Source organism: Chiloscyllium plagiosum, chromosome 10, assembly GCF_004010195.1.
Source record: "Chiloscyllium plagiosum isolate BGI_BamShark_2017 chromosome 10, ASM401019v2, whole genome shotgun sequence".
NCBI classification, from domain to species: domain Eukaryota; kingdom Metazoa; phylum Chordata; class Chondrichthyes; order Orectolobiformes; family Hemiscylliidae; genus Chiloscyllium; species Chiloscyllium plagiosum.
In genome coordinates, this window is record NC_057719.1 from 64,088,673 (window position 1) to 64,108,151 (window position 19,479).

Sequence of the window (19,479 nt, forward strand, 5' to 3'; positions counted from 1 at the left end):
GACCTATCACCTTCATTCCCTCCCCCACTCACCTATTGTACTCTATGCTATTTTCTCCCCCCCCCCACCCTCCTGTAGCTTATCTCTCCACGTTTCAGGCTCTCTGCCTTTATTCCTGATGAAGGGCTTTTGCCCGAAACGTCGATTTTACTGCTCCTCGGATGCTGCCTGAACTGCTGTGCTCTTCCAGCACCACTAATCCAGAATCTAAATATGACAGCCCACTTGGGATTGAACAGATTTAAAATAATCCATCAGTGTATCACTGAGGGACTTTTGCGTTGTTGAATATGTCTTTCCTGTGATGCTTCATGTACTTTTGTCTGATTTTTTATTTGTGTAGATACAAATTCAAGGCATTGTTCTAAGAATCATGGGGAGTTCTGGTGTCCCCAACAATTAGCACAAATTGATTGCCACTTTTGACATTTTACAAAGCTCTGATTGCACTTCAGTGGGAATTCATTACTAGGAAGTACTTTGATATCTTTCAAACAATTGTCTATCATTCTAATGAATGTTCTTGTATAAGAATAAAGGCACACGTGTTTACTTTTCAACAGGTATATAGCATTTTGCGACATGTGGCAGAGGTGCTCGAATATACTAAAGATGAACAACTGGACAGTCTGTTTCAGAGAACTGCTTGGGTCTTTGATGAGAAGTACAAGAGGCCTGGATATGGAGCTTATGATGCATTTAAACATGCAGTTTCGTAAGAAATAATTTAGTTGTGCTTCATTGAAGAGGTGGGAGATTTGGAGAAGTTCCTCATGAAATTGATTTGTATTAAAACTTATTTTGCAGACCAACTGATATAGTGTGTTTAAGGACTCCAGGCTAAACCCTTACCAAGAGAAATCCTGCTACGTGTATTAGGGCTTACTGTTGAGAGCCCTGTTCTAAGCTGAATCAGTTATCACATAATTTTTCCAGAAGTATCAAAAATTTAATAGGATATGCATGTATCCTATTAACACTGTAGTTGTGCCAAAGAAATCTAATTTAGTGTTCAACTCATCTGGAGCAACTCAGTTGCCACTTGATGGCAGCAGTTCCATTCTTTACTGACAGGATGCCATTAAATTGGACGATTTCAAGTGGAATGTACCTTTCCTAAGACACCAACTCACTTAATCAGGGAATGTGGTGATGTAGTGGTAATGTTACTAGGCTGGTAACCCAGATCTGAGGACTAATGTCCCGGGGACAGGAGTTCAAATCACAGCACAGCAGATAGTGAAATGTGAAATGAATAAAATCTGAAACCAAAGCCAGCCTAATAGCACCTGTTTAACCATTGTCTTGTCTGGTTCACTTTTTCGTACCTTATCTGATTTAGCCTACATGTGATTCCAGACCACTGCAATATTATTTACTTTTAATTGCCCTCTGGAAAACCATGGAGAACCAAGCAGTGTAGGGCAATTAAGGATGGGCATCAAATACCAGCCTTGATAGTGATATCAACTTCCCAATTCTAAACAAAATTTCAGTTGAATTTACGCAATAGTTTGGCTTTTCAAAATATTTCAATGCATTCAAATAACACATTGCATCTAAGTACCATTAGTAGTTTATATTTTATCAATTTATAGGGTTTTTTTTTTAGTTTTTAATTTCAGGCCTAGCATTGAAGAAGCTTTTTAATGCCAGCATTAAAAACTTCTTCAATGCTCGGCCTGAAATTAAAGTTCCATTTCAGTACTCCCTCTGTAGCTCATTCTTACCAAGTCCATTATCTAGAATTTTGAATTATATTGATTTTAAATGTGGTTTTGAAATTTTAAATTCACATTAAAGTGTCATTCAGTAATGCTGCTATATAGTAAACCAACTGCCATAAATTAATATGCAGTGTTAAAAGGGTAGAATCACCTTAGTCTTACCATTGCACTGTCTTAGAGAAAGATGACAGGTATTAGTTTAACCCAAGGGTCACCATTCCTCAGGCAAGGGGAAAGGTTGAGAAGGAGAGCCTTTTGTGGTAACCTCAGTTGGTGTGGGAATTGAACCCACGGTGTTGTCATCACCTTGCCATTTAGGCATCCAGCCTTATCTGCTTCCTGCAATCTTAACTTACTCTTTTTTATGATGCAAGTTAAACATAATCCAATAAAATGATTGAACAGATTTCAATGGCCTATTTTTATGTTGCCATTAGGTTTTTTTATTACTTAGAATCATCAGAAATTTATGGCACAAAAAAAGCCGAATGAACTGATCTGGTCCATTCTAGTCTGTTTTTGTAGGTACTGATAATTTGAAGGATCTCAGCTTGCCATGTGGATTCTTTAGACAAAATCTGCAGTAATTTTGCATCAAAGAGGAGACTCTACACTTTTTTTTAAAAAAAATCTGGTGAAGTCCAGTGAACAATAAAATATTGTATAAATACTCAACCCTAGAGCATCTCAAGAATTCTTCACAATAATGTCCTCAGCCTAGCTGTCCTCCGTTGTTCCATCAGTGGCCTTCCTTCCATCTCTAAAGTCAGAAGGGGTGTTGTTCATTGATTGCTAAATGTTCAATGCCAGTTATGGTTCCTCTGGTACTTAAAAACACTTTATCCGTTTCCAGCAAAACCACAGTGCAAAGCTAAGTTCCAAGCAGTGACCCCTTCCAACAAGAGAGAAACTGACCATTACACTTGATGTTCAATGGCATTACCATTATTAAGGCATCCATTATCAATATCCTGGGACGTTGAACTGGACCGGTCTTACCAATACTATAGTGACAAGAATAGGTCAGAGGAGAGAAATCCTGCAGTGAATAAGTCACGTCCTGTCTCCCCAAAGTCTGTATTCTGACTACAAGATAGAATCTGGAGTGTTACAGAATAGTCTCCACTTGCTCAGTTCAGTGCAACTCCAACAATGCTCTAAGCTTGATACCTTCTAGGACAAAGCAACCCACTTGATTGGCATCCTATCCACCACCTACACCATTGATTCCCTTCACTGATGCACTGGCAGCAGTGTGTACTATCCACAATATACACTGCAGTAATCCACTAATGCATCTTTGACAGCAGCTTCCAAATTCGCAAACTCAACCACTTAGAAAGTCAAGGGCAACAGTTGCTTGGGAGCACCACTACCTGCAAGTTGCCTTTGAGCCACACGTAATCCTGACTTGCATATTGCTGTTGGATCAAATTCCTGGAACTGCCTTCCTGACAGTTCTGTGGGCGTGCCTCCATCCCAAAGATGGTGCAGTGGTTCAAAAAGTTTTTGAACCACTGCCTTCTCCCGGACAATTGAGGATGGGCAATAACTACTGATTTCCATAACCTTCAGATGAATTAATTAAAAAGTATGGTTTTCCATTGTGTCTTGTTTAAGATAAGTCAGACATTGAATTTAAGTCTGTTTGTTTTCCTGTAATTAAGTTGATCGTGTCTGAAGGTAATTCCAAACATTCTGGCTTCATTCAACCCAGTACCTCCAATAAGCTATCCCTAATGTACATTCCTAGATAGTAACTATTAGTACCTTGTCACACCAGTATCTTACAAAAGGCTAATCTTATTTGGCAGGTGCCATTCCAGTCAGGTCAGTAGATTGTGAATAGGAGCAGCAAGACATTTCTGTCTCCACCTCTGAACATATGCGCACACCTTTTAAATGTTTCCAGACCAGTAAACTTGAGAGTAATTGTAAAATCTTACTGCCATTGAGTTAAGATCCATTAATTCCCGACAGATCAAGGATTTCCAAGGTCTTCCTGGTATGTACAGACAGTCCCTTGGTTCCATTGTTGAGTTCATTCACAAGTCAATTAGCATAAAATTCTGAACAAAATGAAGGACAATATTAAGTAGACGAAATGATCATATGTTGGACCTTTAAACGTAAACCATTGTATAACATCACATTTGTAAATCAGGGACCCCCTGTATGTAACAAATTTGTTGTGACACCATGGAAATTTCCTGCATGTTCAGTTCTTTCACCTTCAAGCCTGCCTTTCTTCCTCATCCACGTAAAGTTGAGGTTTTGTCATCTGACTCTTCTCTTTGCAGCAATATGCAGACAGTCTTATGTTGGTTTCTTCATTATACACATAATTTGCTGGTTTTTTTCCCCCCAACAGAGACCCTACAATTCTTGACAGTCTCGACTTGACAGAAGAAGAGCGGGGAGTATTACTGGAAAATATCAGACGACGTCTCACTCCACAGGCTGTTAAAATTAGAGCAGGTGTGTCTAATGTAATTGTGCAGTGTATTCAGAACTGTCAAAATGATGCAAGCTGAGTCTGATATATCAAAAACTACATTACCATTATATTTGCTAATCATTCTGGAACACAGATGTATTAAGACAATACCAGCATTCTCTCTTGTCTTCCTACTCCTTGGAGAAAATAATGATTTTCTAGTGGTTGGTTGGTTGTCTTTCTGAGCTTGAATAATGATTGCTGTATGGTCTGGGGCACGTAAAGAGATGATTCAACATGTAACTTAATCACAACATTAACTATAATGATCATGCTTCTATCAAACATTTTAAGGTTAGTTTGTAAAGACCATAAGAAAAGATCAGCATACTTTTGATTGCATGCAATTTAATGTTCATTCTCCTTTCTTCCCTACCAAGTTGTCTTTCTTCAGTTTCACAGACTACAATATCATTTATTTTCTAGGCTTGGAATCCTCACCGCCATTAATGTCAAGTTTCAAGTAGATTGTTTAAAATTTGATTTTTATGCTATTGTTGGTTGGACTTTGAAACTGTTGATTATGGTAATTTATCTAAACTTAAATAAAGTCAATTTAAATATTGTTAAGTAGGGCAAGTAAATCAGTTTATTGTTGTCTCAGTCACTTCAGTCAGCTTCCTCTTACTGTGTACAAAGCATCTTATTTTACTGCCTGAGAGTACTGCACAGGTACACAAGGTCTGTGTTTTGTGTGTGTCTGTGTGCACGCACATTTAAAATATGTAGTTTTGCAACATCAGAGAAAACCAAACTCTGGATATGGTTCAGTTCTGACCTGGCTTCAAATATATTGCTATTCCCCATCACCAAAGATCAGTCAGCTACCACTTAATTAAATATATCATAAGAGAAATAAGATTGTAGAACACATATTGACTGATGGGGAATTAATTCTGCAATTAATGCAGAATTCCTTGATTGATAGATCATTGGAGAGAAAGGAAAATGAGCTGATTCAGAATGAGGTTTCCTTGTGACAAAATAAACATCTGATAGGTACAAAAGTAAAATCCTTCTGTATAAGGTTAAAATAACATTCTTTTCCCGAACTACTTCGTGAAGGAATAATATCTGTTCAGATTGATGCCTGTAGGATATGTTATGCAAGTGTAAGATAGATTTCTGTTAAGTTTTCTTCAGGGAATGTACTGCATAGATTAGTTTGTCTGAATGTTGTGTTTCAATGTTGATGACTATACTATACACCATGCATTCTGTCTACCTTTTCGGCAAACCTTTTTATTCATTTTTTTTTTGTCAGTCATCTATTTTTGCTTTTTATGTCATTTTTATTGCACAGTATTTGCAAAACAGAAGCAGGCCATTCAGCCCAATGAGTGATGTTTGTTACACATGAGCCCCCTCCAGTTCTCCTTCAGTTAAACTTGTTGGTGTAGCTCATTTCTTTCTCCATTTTATTAGCTAGTTTCTATGCCTCTACTAGTTACTTCATCTATTCCTTGTAGCTGAAGACTTCACATTAATGGGCAAAAACTTGAGGTTTCTGGTTCTACCCTCCAGCTCATAAGAGATTTTCTGTGGCTTAATCATTAAATCCTTTTTGATCTCTCTTGGGTCATCCTTCTTCAGCTTTGTTTTCTAGAGAAACAAATCTCAGCCTGTTCTATCATTTTTAATATATATAACCTCTCAGCTCTACCATCATTCTAACAAACCTTGTACACCTTCTGTGCTTATCCATTTTATACTGTGGAGAGCTGTTTTGTAGTACATGAGAGTATAGAAGCACGAGTAAGCTATTCTGCCCCAGGAGGCTGGTTTGTCTTGAGTAAGATATTGGCTGATATGATTGCAGCCCTAACTTCCAGTTGCCTGCCTGCTATTTCTGGAGTCATCAGAAAAGTTGAAGATTTTATCAATGTGTACAAAATTTTGCAATTTGTCTGTCTTTTTAGACCCAGTTTGATAGCTAGTTATTGGCTGTCTTTACTAATGAAAGAAGTGCCTTCCTATCCACCCTGTCTTTGTCTGATTATATCTTACAGATCCCTATCACCTCCCCCCTTAAACTTAATTGCTTTGAGGAAAATAACCCCAACCAATCCAATTGTTCCTCATAGCTTAGGCCCCCTAGGCCAGACAGCATCATGTAAATCTCCTCTGCACTGTCACTAGTGCAATTGCGATTTCCCTTTTAATGTGTTGACCAGAACGTCACTGCAGTATTTCACTTGTCTATGTTTTGTACAGTTCCTGTGTAACTTTTTTTTTTCAATCTTGTATTCTGTGCTTTGGCTAATAAAGATAAGTGTCTTATGTGCTTTCCTAATCTCTTCTATTTGACCCATCACCTTCAGGCACCTGTGTTCCTGTATCTCATTGCTGTTCTCCTCTGTATTAAGTATACAATTTGGTGCTGTCAGTAAATCTTGAAATGGCACTACTGAGTCCAAATGAAATATGTAAATGGTAAATAACAATGATTCCAGCACCAAATCCTGTGACTTGCCTGTTTCCACCTTCTGCCAATCTTAATAACAATGTTTTACCTCTTATTCAGTTTAATGTTTCGCAACCAGCCTACTGTTCGTTCTGTTACTGTTGCCCTAATTCTATACATTCTGACCGTATTCCTGAATTTGATTTGAAATACCTTACCTTGTTTTTTTGGCAGTTTTAATTACTTTGCTTTAATTACTTTACTATCATGCTTTTAAATAGTTTGTTTACTTGTGTCCCTAGATCATGTGCTCTTCTACACTTCAGTTTCTGATTTTCAAAAGATGTGGGTGACCTTTTTTTAGTCAAAGTGCTTCACTTCACATATATCTATATTCAAAGTCAGTTTGCTAGTTAACTGTCCAATCTGTGGTATTTCTCTTGTCTAATTCATTTGAAAGATCATGTGTAGTTGCATTTTTTTCTTCAACAGTGAGTTCCTTACTTTGTACTTCAAGACTCGCTTAAGATTTTCAATTATATTTTTGTCTTCAACCAGATATTGAAGTTGCATGTTATGGATACGAAGGTATTGATGCTGTCAAAGAGTCACTTAGAGCTGGTCTAGACTGTTCTACTGAACTGATGCCCATTAAGGTGAGTGTTCAGATGATAAAGCGTTTTCCAGTAGTTGTGGCTCAATCCGATCTTCGTGCCGCCTTCTTGCAAATGACTACAAGATCCCTTTTTTTTAAAAAAAAACCCAGGATCAGTTCAAAATGTTTGCATACTCTGAATCTTGAGGTCTGCCTAATTTTGTCTTCTGTACTGATCAAAGTTTGGCTGACTGATTTGACTGTAATCTTAATGACTGGGCAGTATTCATTATATAATGATGAGTTATATAAGCCAACTTGAGTTGTTAAGAAAATATGCATTTGTTCAGATTTATTTTTCTTGGATATGTTTGACTCCATTATGCAATCTCAAATAGACAAAAATAAACAGTGGAAAAACGTTTTTAAAGCAACAGCTCAGAATGCTCCACCTTAAATACATTCTATTTTAAAAAAAAACAAAAAACATTCATTTCTTACTAGACAACTTAATACTATTAAGTTAACAGAAAAGGTTTATAATGTTGCCAAGAGTAGTAGTAAGCTTGAGAATTGGTAGGGTTTTAGAAATTTGTAAAATGACAGTTGATGACCTAAGGAAGGAAAGAATGAGGCAAATTTAGGTAGAAAAATGGTAACAAGATTGTAAGTATATAAAAAGGAGAGTTATTATGATAAACATTGATCAGTTTAGAGACACGGACAAGAAAAAGTGTCATGAAAAATAAGAAAACGGCTGAAGTTTTGAAAAAGCATTTTGTATCTTCCTTCATAGTAATACATATGTCTGATACAAGTGGTGGGGTTTTGAGAGCTAATAGGATGATAATTGATACCGAAATAGAGATAGTGTTATAGAAGCCTGAGGGAATAGAAGCTGACGAACATGCCACAACTATGTTACATTTTATAGGGTGATTAAAAGCGAGCTCAGAGGTGGTGACTGTAATTATTTTGATTTCTGAAAATTCCAATATTTCATAAAAGTCCCCAGTGATCGAAAGCTGGAAAATGTGAATCCTCACCCAATACAGAAAAAGTGAAGAGAAAATGAGGATTTACAGGCCACTTAGCTAATAGCAGACTTCAGAAAACTGCAATAATCACTTATTAGGAAGTATTATCAATGCTCTTAGAAAATAACAGTATGATCAAAGTCATGTGAAATTTGCATTAAACAAATTTTAAGTATGTAACTAGTTCAGTAAATGGAAGGAACCAGCAAGTTCAGTTTAGTTTAAATTTCCAAAAGAGATTCAATAAGCTGCCATAGGAAATGTTCGGATGTACAGATGGAGGATTAGTTAATAAACAGGCGATAGAGTCGGGATAAATTGGGAATTTTTAAGTTGGCTAACTACACTTGGTGCAGTGCCACAAAGATTAGTGCTAGTGCTCAGAGTAGTGTCAAAATTGCTGATTGATCCAAAGTTGTAAGCTGAAAGGAGGGCACCAAGAGCAAAGAGATTTGACAGTTTAAGTCAGTGAACAACATATGATATGGGTAACATTGAGTTTGAGAGATTTGGATGTACTTGTACAAGAAACACCATTCAGGTACAGGTGCATCTGGTCATTCAGAAGGCAAATGATATGTTGCTCGAGTATTGGAAAATGAAGTAATTTCTACAGTTGTTAGAAGGCTTTTGTGAGACAACACCAGAGTCCTGTGCACAGTTTTGGTCCCTATATGTAAGAAAGAATATACTTAATTTTGGAAGTGTTACACTAAAGGCTTATTTCATTGGTTTCCTGATATGAGAGATTTGTCAAACGAGATCCTGTGTGAATTGGGCCTTGTGAAGATTAGAAGATTGAGAGTTGAAACAACAAGATTCTGAAGGAAGGTTGATAGGGTAAACAGAGGTTGTTTTCCATGGCAGGGAATCTGGGATATTGTGTCACGGCTTTGGGATGAAGTGTCGATCTTATAGGACAGAGATGAACAGTTTCTTCAGTTGGAGGGTTGTGAATCTTTGAAATTGTCTACACCTGAGAGCTGTTCTTTTACTGAAAGTAACTAAAGTTGAATTGGTTAGCTCTTTGACCTCAGGAGAATAGACACAATGGACTAAAAGGTTATATTACCACATGGAGTATTTGGGGTATCATAAAATTAGAATTCAAAGAAATCAATATCTTTAGTTTCCAATCATCCATTAAACTTAAAGCCACAACACACAAGTCTTAGATAATTTGGAGCATGGAAGGAGGCCCTTCAGTCCAAAGTTTCCATGCTGGTCATCAAACATCTATTCTAATCCCATTTTCCAGCACTTGGTTTGTAGCCTTGCATGCTATGTGTTTCGACTGGTGATCTAAATAGTTCTTAAATGTCTTGCGGGTTCCTGACCTGACCACTCTTTTAGGGAGCGAGTTAGAAATACCCATAGCCTGTGTTTTGTTTTCAAAAAAGCTCAAATTCCCACTAAACTTCCTGCTCCTTAGCTTAAAACTGTGTCCCTTTTATTATTGATCTCTCTATCCCATCTATGCTCCTCAAAAAGTTTTACACCTCAGTCAGATCCCCATCAGCCTTCTCTGCACTGAGGAAAACCAACCCCAGCCTATTTAGTCTCTCTTCATAGTTGAATCTCTCCAGCCCAGGAACATTCTGGGGAATCTTTTACAGTCCATCTCGTGCAATCACATCTTTCCTATGTGTGAGATATATCCATTCCTTTCTATGGTGATTAGAACTACACAGTGCTGTGGCATAGCTAATGCTATATGCAGCTCCATCATAACCCCCTTGTTCTTGCATTCAGTATCTTGGTTAAGAAAGGAGAGTATTCCATATGTCGTCTTAACCACCTTACCTATCTATCCCGTTGACTTCAAGGATCTATTGACATGCACACTGTCTCTCTGAACCCCGAGGAAACACAGAGGATCAATCATTCAACATGTCCTCCCAAAATTGACACCACGATATTCAAATTGGCGCAGGAAAGCAGACATATCAAAGTAATAATTTTCTCTTTTTTTCTTCCCCCTTTAAAATAATAGACACACAAAAAGTCATCACCCTGAAGCATTTTCCCCAGTCTGGTGAGATCACAGCAAATGTATTTCTATCATATATCCAACAAAAGTGGAAGCTGTTGAGCAGCAACTACGAACCTTTTTACTGCATGACCAATCTCAATCTCCTATTTAAATTTGCCATACTCATGACATGTAGCATTTACATCTTTTCTTCATATAGGACGTCTTTATCATGGACAGTATCTTTAAACTTGAGATTCTGAATTTATCGAGTATGGTGCTGGAAAAGCACAGCAGGTCAGGCAGCATCTGAGAAGCAGGGGAATCGACGTTTCAGGCATAACCCCTTCCTGATGAAGGGCTTATGCCCAAAACATCAATTATTGTGTTCCTCAGATGCTGCCTGATCTGTGCTTTTCCAGCATCACACTCGACTCTGATCTCCAGCATCTGCAGTCCTCACTTTCTCCTCCCATTCTAAATTTATCTGCATGGAATTTGTTACTTCAGTAATTTCAAAATTTCCTGACTACTCGTGAGCTAAAAGTTCCTTGGTGAGAGGTTTCAAACTGTTAGTGCTCCTTTGCAGCTATCCTCTTTTTCAACCTTACAGTTTCCCTCTTAAATCCCTGGGACCTGCCTCACAACCACATTGCAATTTCCCTCCCCTCTCCTCTTCTCCCTTCTGGGTAGCTTTGCCTCTTCAAATGGAGCATTCTCAATTTAACACCTCCACCTCCCTCCACTGAAGTCTTCCTGGTATCTCCCATTTCAGTGGCAGCTTCTCTTTCTTTACCCTCACTGTTGCCCCTAACCTCCATATCGCTCGCGCTCTCTGTTGCACTCACATTCCTTCCCCCTCCCCCTCTCCCTGTATTATGTTCTTAACTTCCACTATAAATATCAAGTACTACCACAAAACTGTTGACTTGCATGGCTTGAATTATGACTGCAGCACATCTGGTTTATTTTGCCTAATTCATCAATATGTGGACTGCATCATAATTTGCGTGTTTTGGCATGTTTGGATTTTGTATCAAGAAAAGTCTTGATTTGTTCTTTAAAGCTCGTGTTTTTCTTTGTACGCTTCCCCTCGTGTTATGGCATGCAAGATCTTCATGTATTTTGAAGGCGTTGTTATTGGTCCGTGCTCAGGAAATGAGGTTTTTGGAAACTCTTTATGATAGGAACTACTTTGTTTTATCAACCTTATTTTTGTGCAAGGTTGTTGTTTGCTTCAGAATTAACATTTAACATCAAAATGGAGAAAGAACACTCATAATTGATGCTGCCCTGCGTGGTAATAACATAATGGATGAATAGAGTCACTGGAAATCATTGTAAATTGAAATGTGTTTTCTGCAGTATTTAAGAAAAAACCTGAAATTGTCTTGGAATTTTCTGTAAATGAGTGAGAAAATAAAAAAAAAACGTTTTCTTCTTTGTTAGTTTTCCTCTTAAGTCCTGTTGCTCTCTCTGGAGTACAGTTTCACATATGTCTCCAGTGCTCTGATCTCCTACCCTGATCAGGCTTCTATGGGTAGTGCATGTCGTAAACTAGGTTGATGGTAGAAAATATCTCCGTTATGCTATCTACTCACCTTGGCTGATACTCAACTCGCAATGTGCCAACCTGGGATTTTGGATCTGACAGCTCAGTATCAAGCAGTATTACTCATTGGAAATATTGTGAGTTTTGCTTGAAATTTGGAACATTAGAGCAAAGCCTGTCATCTTCAACCTAATTTGTGGTGTACGTGTCCAAGCAGGCCCTTTAAAATAAGGTTTCGAGTAGTTGATTTCAATCAAATTGTTAAGTTTAAGTTTGTTTTTATTTAGTTGGATCTTGGAAGTCCATATTTTGTTTTTGATTTTACATTACAATGGAAGTCTTTTTTCTCGGTGCTGCTGTTTTCCTTGTCGTGTTGACTTTGCAACTGCAAATTATTGTGTCAAGTTTCTATTGCACAAGACCTCTGTGTAGGAGGATGTTTTAATTTCATAGTATGTCCTTCATTTAATAACCATCATTGCTTAATACTGAGAGCTCTGAACCCAATCAAGAGCTTGTATGCCCTGGAAAAGAAGGCTGGCAGGAAGTTTGGAAGTCCTTAGAATGTTGAGTGATGTTTTTGTGATGCAGTAAGTGTAGGTAGGATATTTCCATTTCCAGTTAAAATCTAAACTAGGGGCCATACATAAAAGAGAGTAAATAATAAATCCCCAATAAGGAATTTGAAGATAAATCTTCAGCTGGAAAAGAATGTGGTAGCTCTACTATATGGTGTAGTTGAAGAGGATATCATGCTTTTTTTTTACAGGAGTGCTAGATTTGAATCAGGAGCAGAGGTAAGCCTGTTTTGCTATTCAAGGCAAAGTTGACTGGTCCATGTTCTTGAAATCCCTGGATAGTTAAAACTTACCAATCTCGTATAAAATTAACAGTTGAATTGGTATCAATAGCCTTTTGCAGAAGAAACCTCTACATTTCTACCACACTCTGTCAGTGTTTGCTCATTACACATCTGAAAGATCCAGTTTAAACTTTTGGACTATACCGCCGGTACTAGATGCCCCAGTCAGCAGAAATTGTTTCTCACCATGAGCCCAATCTGTCCCCTCTAATATCTCAAAAACTTCTTTCAAATCATTGCTTAACATTCTAAATTCCAGAAGTACATTCCTAATCATGTAATTCCTGCATGTAATTTAATTCTTGGAGTATAGTTTTTATTGCGGAAATCACTCCCTCCCAGCTTTTTATATCATTCCTAAACTGGTGTACCCAAAATCACTTTCTGTATTTCCTGCGTTCTAGTCCTTTAGTTATAAATACTTGAATTACCTTCATTGTTTTGTTGATCTTCTATCTGTTCATGGTTTTTTAAAACATCTTTGTACCTGAACCCCACACTCTTTAGATCCCGACTATTTCCAGCTTTTCACAATTTAAGAAGTACTCTGTTCTGTCCTTTCTAAATCAACGACAAGGGTGAGACCATCTATGTATGTTGAAATCCGTTAGCCACATTTTTGCCAATTTCAAATAATGTGTCAGTATCTCTTTTTGTAGTCCAATATTTCAATCCCAAAGTGTTTACAATGCCACCTATATTTGAGTCACCAAATTTGCATATACACATCTAAGATTAGATTAGATTAGAATCCCTACAGTATGGATACAGGCCCTTTGGCCCAACAAGTCCACACTGACTCTCCAAAGAGTAACCCACCCAGACCCATTCCCTTACATTTACCCCTGACTAATGCACCAAATCAATATGTTCCTGAACGCTATGGCAATTTAGCATGGCCAATTCACCTAACCTGCACGTCTTTGGATTGTGGGAGGGAACTGGAGCACCCGGAGGAGACCCATGCAGTCACTGGGAGAATGTGAAAACTCCGCACAGACAGTCGTCCAGGGTTGGAATTGAGCCTAGGTCCCTGGTGCTATGCTAACCACTGAGCCGCCATTCCGCCCAATCCCATCATTTACGACATTAATAAATACAACAAATTAATTGAGGTTCCAAATGATCTTTGTAGGTCACCTCTAGTCACAGTCAGTACATTAGAATGCCTCCCATTATCCTGAAATTCTTCTTCAGTCACTTAGCTAATTTCCTATCCAAGTCAGTTCTGTGGATTTCAGTTGAAGTGAGGGACTTTTTCGAATTCAATCCTAGAAGGTGATAGATGGTCCAAAGTCCACTAACTTAATCACGTTGTCCGAAAAGTACAATCAAGTTACAAGATCTATATTTTTCAGTTCCATGTTGGCTATCACTGAGCAGCTGGAAAGTTTCAAGGTGTTCAGTCATGTTATCCTTATATATGGAGTCTGCGGGTTTCTTGACAGCAGATGTTTGGCTGGCCATTAATTCCCTATAAGTTGTCTGGAGAATTTTGCTATTTAATAAGGATGTCAATCTAAAGAAACAATTCCTTCGTTTAGAGAAGTCTGGAAGATGATAATTGTAACATTTCCAGTGTTCCCACCACTTTGTTTTTATGCACAAGATTTTAAATAATCAGATCTGCGGATTTGTCATTCTCTAGAGCTATTATTTTCTTTGGCACTTTGAGTATACTTATATTAATTTTGATGAATTCCTGTTCCTCATTCAGTTTTGATATGGAGTCATAGAGATGTACAGCACGGAAACAGACCCTTCGGTCCAACCCGTCCATGCCGACCAGATATCCAACCCAATCTAGTCCCACCTATCAGTACCTGGCCTAAAGCCTTCCAAACCCTTCCTATTCATATACCCATCCAAATGCCTCTTAAATGTTGCAATTGTACCAGCCTCCACCACTTCCTCTGGCAGCTCATTCCATACACTTACCACCCTCTGTGTGAAAATGTTGCCCCATAGGTCTCTTTTATATCTTTCCCCTCTTACCCTAAACCTATGCCCTCTTGTTCTGGACTCCCTGACCCCAGGGAAAAGACTTTGTCTATTTACTCTATCCATGCCCCTCATAATTTTGTAAACCTCTATAAGGTCACCTCTCAGCCTCTGACGCTCCAGGGAAAACAGCCCCAGCCTGTTCAGCCTCTCCCTACTGCTCAAATCCTCCAACCCTGGCAACATCCTTGTTAATCTTTTCTGAACCCTTTGAAGTTTGACAACATCATCTTTCCGATAGGAAGGAGACCAGAATTGCACGCAATATTCCAACAGTGGCCTAACCAATGTCCTGTACAGCCGCAACATGACCTCCCAACTCCTGTACTCAATACTCTGACCAATAAAGGAAAGCATACCAAACACCGCCTTTACTATCCTATCTACCTGCGACTCCACTTTCAAGGAGCTCTGAGCCTGCACTCCAAGGTCTCTTTGTTCAGATTTCTGATCCCTTATTGTCTACCAACTCTCTTTTTATTTTCATTTGCAATGTTTTGCAAATTTTAAGGGACTGTTGCACCTCATAATCCTCTTTTTACAATTACAATTGCAAAAACCTTGTGTTTTGATAGTAATACCATTGTAGTTTGTTCATGTATTCCCTCCTATATGTTTTGTTGTCTAATCCCTGTTCTGTAGTTATTATTTGTTTATCCTATGGTTTCTGTTTTAGTCTCATACTATTGCTTCTCTCTTCAACTGTTCCTTGTTATCTTTTTTAGCAAGTAGAACTTCTGCCCTTTAGCAATATAAACTTTTCATTTTGCATTAAGTATTTCCCCTCCTAGTGATCTCTCATTTTTCCCATTACAGATTTTCTCAGTTTACTGTGGTTGACTAAATCAAGAATTAGTAGCTGAGAAGCATTTCTCTTTGTATTGTTCATCACTAAATCTAAAGTGGCACGCCTCTTTTCTCCAGGGTATATTTCTGACAAAATTCAGTCCTGAACATGCAGGAAGTTTACTGTTGTCCTGGTGTGCTATGCCAATCAAATGACACTTCTGTACTGTTGTTTGTGTTTTCCAACAATAAAATAAATCAGCTTTGCAACAATATATATGAGGCTGTGTAATTTGAGAAGCTGACTGTCAAATTGTTCACAGCAAATGATGGCAGAGTGATATTCAAGGCTAATGTCATATTGGCCCTTCTGTCTGGAGAACTTGCATTATATGAGGATATAAATCCCGCATCAGCCAGACAAAACTCTGGTTGGATCTAGATTACAGTGATACCTTTGTTAATTCTGGTATTTTGTACCTAAGATGTTACCACGAATGGCAACTTTTCACTGTACTCTTGCATTCCTGTATCTGAGTACACATGACCATAAAACCTAATTGTAATTTCCCATTAGCTTATTGGGAATTTTAAAAATGAATGTTATAGAAATATATGTTGAAGTGTAACAAACTCCGCCATTTATTTCAGGGTGATGGGAATCGAACTTGATGGTCAGATCAGCAAAATCATAACACATTCTTGGACTTTTACAAAAATTGTAATTGCAAAAGCATCAAAATAATTGAATTGATTATAGAATCGTACAGTTCAGAAGAGCCCTTTAGCTCATCGAACCCATACCACCAAAAGTACACTGCCACCTACGTGAGTCCTTTTTCTCACTATACCTGTAGCCTTGAATATTATAACATTTCAAGTGTTCATCCAAGTAGTTTTTATTTAAAAAGATTGTTAGGTTACCCACCTCAACTAACCTAGCAGGCAATTCATTCCAGAACCCCATCACCCACTGGGTGAAAAAAATTTAGTATTGTAACATGATTTGGAGCAATGGTGTACATCTCCAATAATATGATTTACTTGGTTCAAATGAAAACCATTGACATTGTGTGAAATTTAATAAATTTGCATACGTCTACATGGTAGCTTGTTTGATATTGTCTGGAGAACTGGTTCAAGAGTCAACGGTAGGTATTGTAAAACATATATCATGAAGTGATTGGATAAAATTTCAGATTGGCTTGATCTGTATCAGCTAAACCTTCTTTTACACAAAGTATTTAGGTGAAATTTAAAACTCTGGAAGTCCTTTTCATACCAAGAATGATAGTTGATCAAATCTTCAGTCTCCGTTTCTACACTTGATTGAAGATGAACATTCACAAATAATTGCACTAGTGCTTAATTTTTAATTACTTTTCTAGATAAATCTGATAGCTCCTCCAAGGTATGTTATGACCACCACAACACTTGAGCGTACAGAAGGCCTTTCCATTTTAAACCAAGCCATGTCTGCAATTAAAGAACGGATTGAGGAGAAAAGGGGCGTGTTCAACATCCAGATGGAGGTCAGTACTGTATTTCCTTAAGCTGTTTCTACACACATTCTCTTTATAACAATTTCTTAAAGTCAAGGATGATTTGGATGTTGCTTTAAAATCAAATCTGCGCCTTGCCATTACGTATTTTGTTCGTGAATAACATCATTATGCTGTCCCAAGAACTACAGAGGTTGAGATTTGAACATACCTTTTGAAGAAGCATGTGAGCTTTACAAACTAATTTAATTTAAATTAGTTCAGACAAGCAATAGGGATGAGCATATTGTGCAAATCACTTGCGGTTCTAATCATTCATTTGGAAGAAGTATTAAACATAATTTGGAATCTTTCCTAAAGCTGTTAAGAGAAAACGACCTGATCCTATCTCTCATATTCAGGTTTGAATCAAATCAGCTACAGCACAAGGTAACTGAAAAAGAGGTCTGTTTGGCTTGAGTTCTCTTCCTCTCCCATGTATTTAGCTTTAATTGCAGGATTGAAGTACAACTCTTTTTAAAATTTTATACCTTTTAGCCATTTTATTGAAAAGGCAGTGTGATAAGCAGATGGGAATCTTTTGCATTTAACTTGTTGCATTTCATAATTGTTAATAAGAGTGACAAGTATATATAAGGGAAGATGGTAGCAGTGTGATGTTGTCATTGTGTCAGTGATCCAGAAACCCAGACTGATGCTCTGATAATCTGGGTTCAAATCCCATTTGGGGAAATTTGAATCAGGAACATCTAAATACAAAGCTAGTGTCAGGGCACTGTGGGGGCCAGTGCTAAATGCTGTAAAAGTCCATCTGGTTCACTAATGTCCTTTTTGAAGAAGGAAATCTGTTATCCCTACCCAATCTAGCCTACATGTGACTCCAAACCCATAGCAATGTGGTAGCTCTGAACTGCTCTACCAAATGAGAAGTTAAAAACAGCTGAGAGATGCAAAACCTTAATTTTCTATTAACATTGCTTTCCAAACTTGTAATCTGTACCAAGTGTTTTCACACGTTGCTCATTTTTCTCTGATCTTCATAGCCCAAGGTGGTTACAGATACTGATGAGACTGAATTGGCGAGACAACTTGAGCGACTGGAGCGGGAAAATGCCGAGGTTGATGGAGATGATGATGCCGATGAAATGGAAGCAAAAACTGAGGAGTAATTAACTGCTAGCCACTAGGCGTTGATGAGGGAAAAACAAAACTCCATTCATAACACCAGACTCCAAAGTTATCAGTATTGGACGTATCCAAAAGACTTCATGCAAAAGTATTTGATTTTTTTCATTTACATAGCTTGTAATTGGTAATTGTTCTGATACTTTTATTTTTCTTCGGTTTCAAATAGAAAATATTTCACGCAGTTTCCATAGTTTGTGATTGGAAATTTTCCTGGTATCTTTATTTCACAACTGGATCAGAGAGTGTCACAAACGTAGTCAACATTTTTGTACTATAAGCTATAACAACCACTAACACCACCAACATCATCCCCACCCCTCCTCCACACCCAGAAAAACACTTGGAAATTGCTAAATAATCATCCTGGAGTTATGCAAGAATTGGTTCTGTAGGAATGAGAAAAAAGCTTTTTGAGCAAGATTGTATTCAAAACATTTAACAAAAAAAAAAATAAACATTGGTAAAATGAAGTGATCTTCGAGACTCTCAACATTTTTTTTCTCGTACCATCAGATGCATTGTATTTGCACACTGCAGACAAATCATGGTGGGTATCATCGCAAGTTTACAGCTTGTTGCACTTTTAAAGTTTGAAGCTCAAGTAGATGCTAAAAATTAAATAGTTTTAATCTATTTCCTGCTGTTTCTGCAGTTGAACCTGCTTTTTATTTGTCAGTTATTGATTGAAATTTTGATTGCAAGTCCAAACCACTCATTTATAAATATTTTTCATTTTGAGAGGGAACTTGTGTAGAATTGAACACCTTGGCATTGCTTCCTGAATTTTAGGAAGGTTGTTCTCATTGGTTGGTGTTTAGTTAATTCTGTCCTTGGTCAGAAGATGTTCACACAGTTGCAGGTGAAGTTGTCATTGCTGCTGTGCACAATTTGTCCTCATTCTCCAAAACATCAACCTAATTTATTGCCTGTTGTACTTAAGGTATCTCAAATGTTTGAAGTGTAGCTCACATCAGAAATAGTGATAAGATGTAAGATATTGAACAATAACATATCACAATGTTATATATTATGCATATTTGCTTACGAGATATGGGCAACACCAGCCAAGCCAGCATTTATTTGACATCCCTAATTATCCTGGAGAAGATGACAATGAGCTACTGCCTTGAATTGCTGCTGCCTGTGGAATATAGGGGCACTCGTGCTGTTAGGAAGGGAGTTCAGGGTGTTGACACTGCAACAGTGAAGGAATGCATCTGTTGCCCTTGTCCTTCAAGGTAATAGAAGTTGGAAGTTTGGAAGATGCTTTCAGAGTTATCTTTGTGAGTTACTGTCATGCATCTTGTGCACACTACCACTGTGGTAATAACGAGGGAGCCAAATAAGTTAACTACT

At 37.8% G+C, this 19,479-nt stretch overlaps 1 protein-coding gene across 2 annotated transcripts in view; it reads left to right on the forward strand.

The window, feature by feature from the left end:
- The window catches only part of eif2s1b (eukaryotic translation initiation factor 2, subunit 1 alpha b), a 27,645-nt gene extending 9,052 nt beyond the window's left edge, over positions 1-18,593 (forward strand). For both annotated transcript variants that reach the window (XM_043697933.1, XM_043697932.1), the window contains 5 exons: positions 564-715; positions 4,099-4,205; positions 7,187-7,284; positions 16,822-16,965; positions 17,979-18,593. In XM_043697933.1, the coding sequence (XP_043553868.1) occupies positions 564-715; positions 4,099-4,205; positions 7,187-7,284; positions 16,822-16,965; positions 17,979-18,104 (627 nt within the window). In that variant the 3' untranslated portion in view covers positions 18,105-18,593. The remainder of the gene's footprint in view (positions 1-563; positions 716-4,098; positions 4,206-7,186; positions 7,285-16,821; positions 16,966-17,978) is intronic.
- Positions 18,594-19,479: the final 886 nt, after the last annotated feature.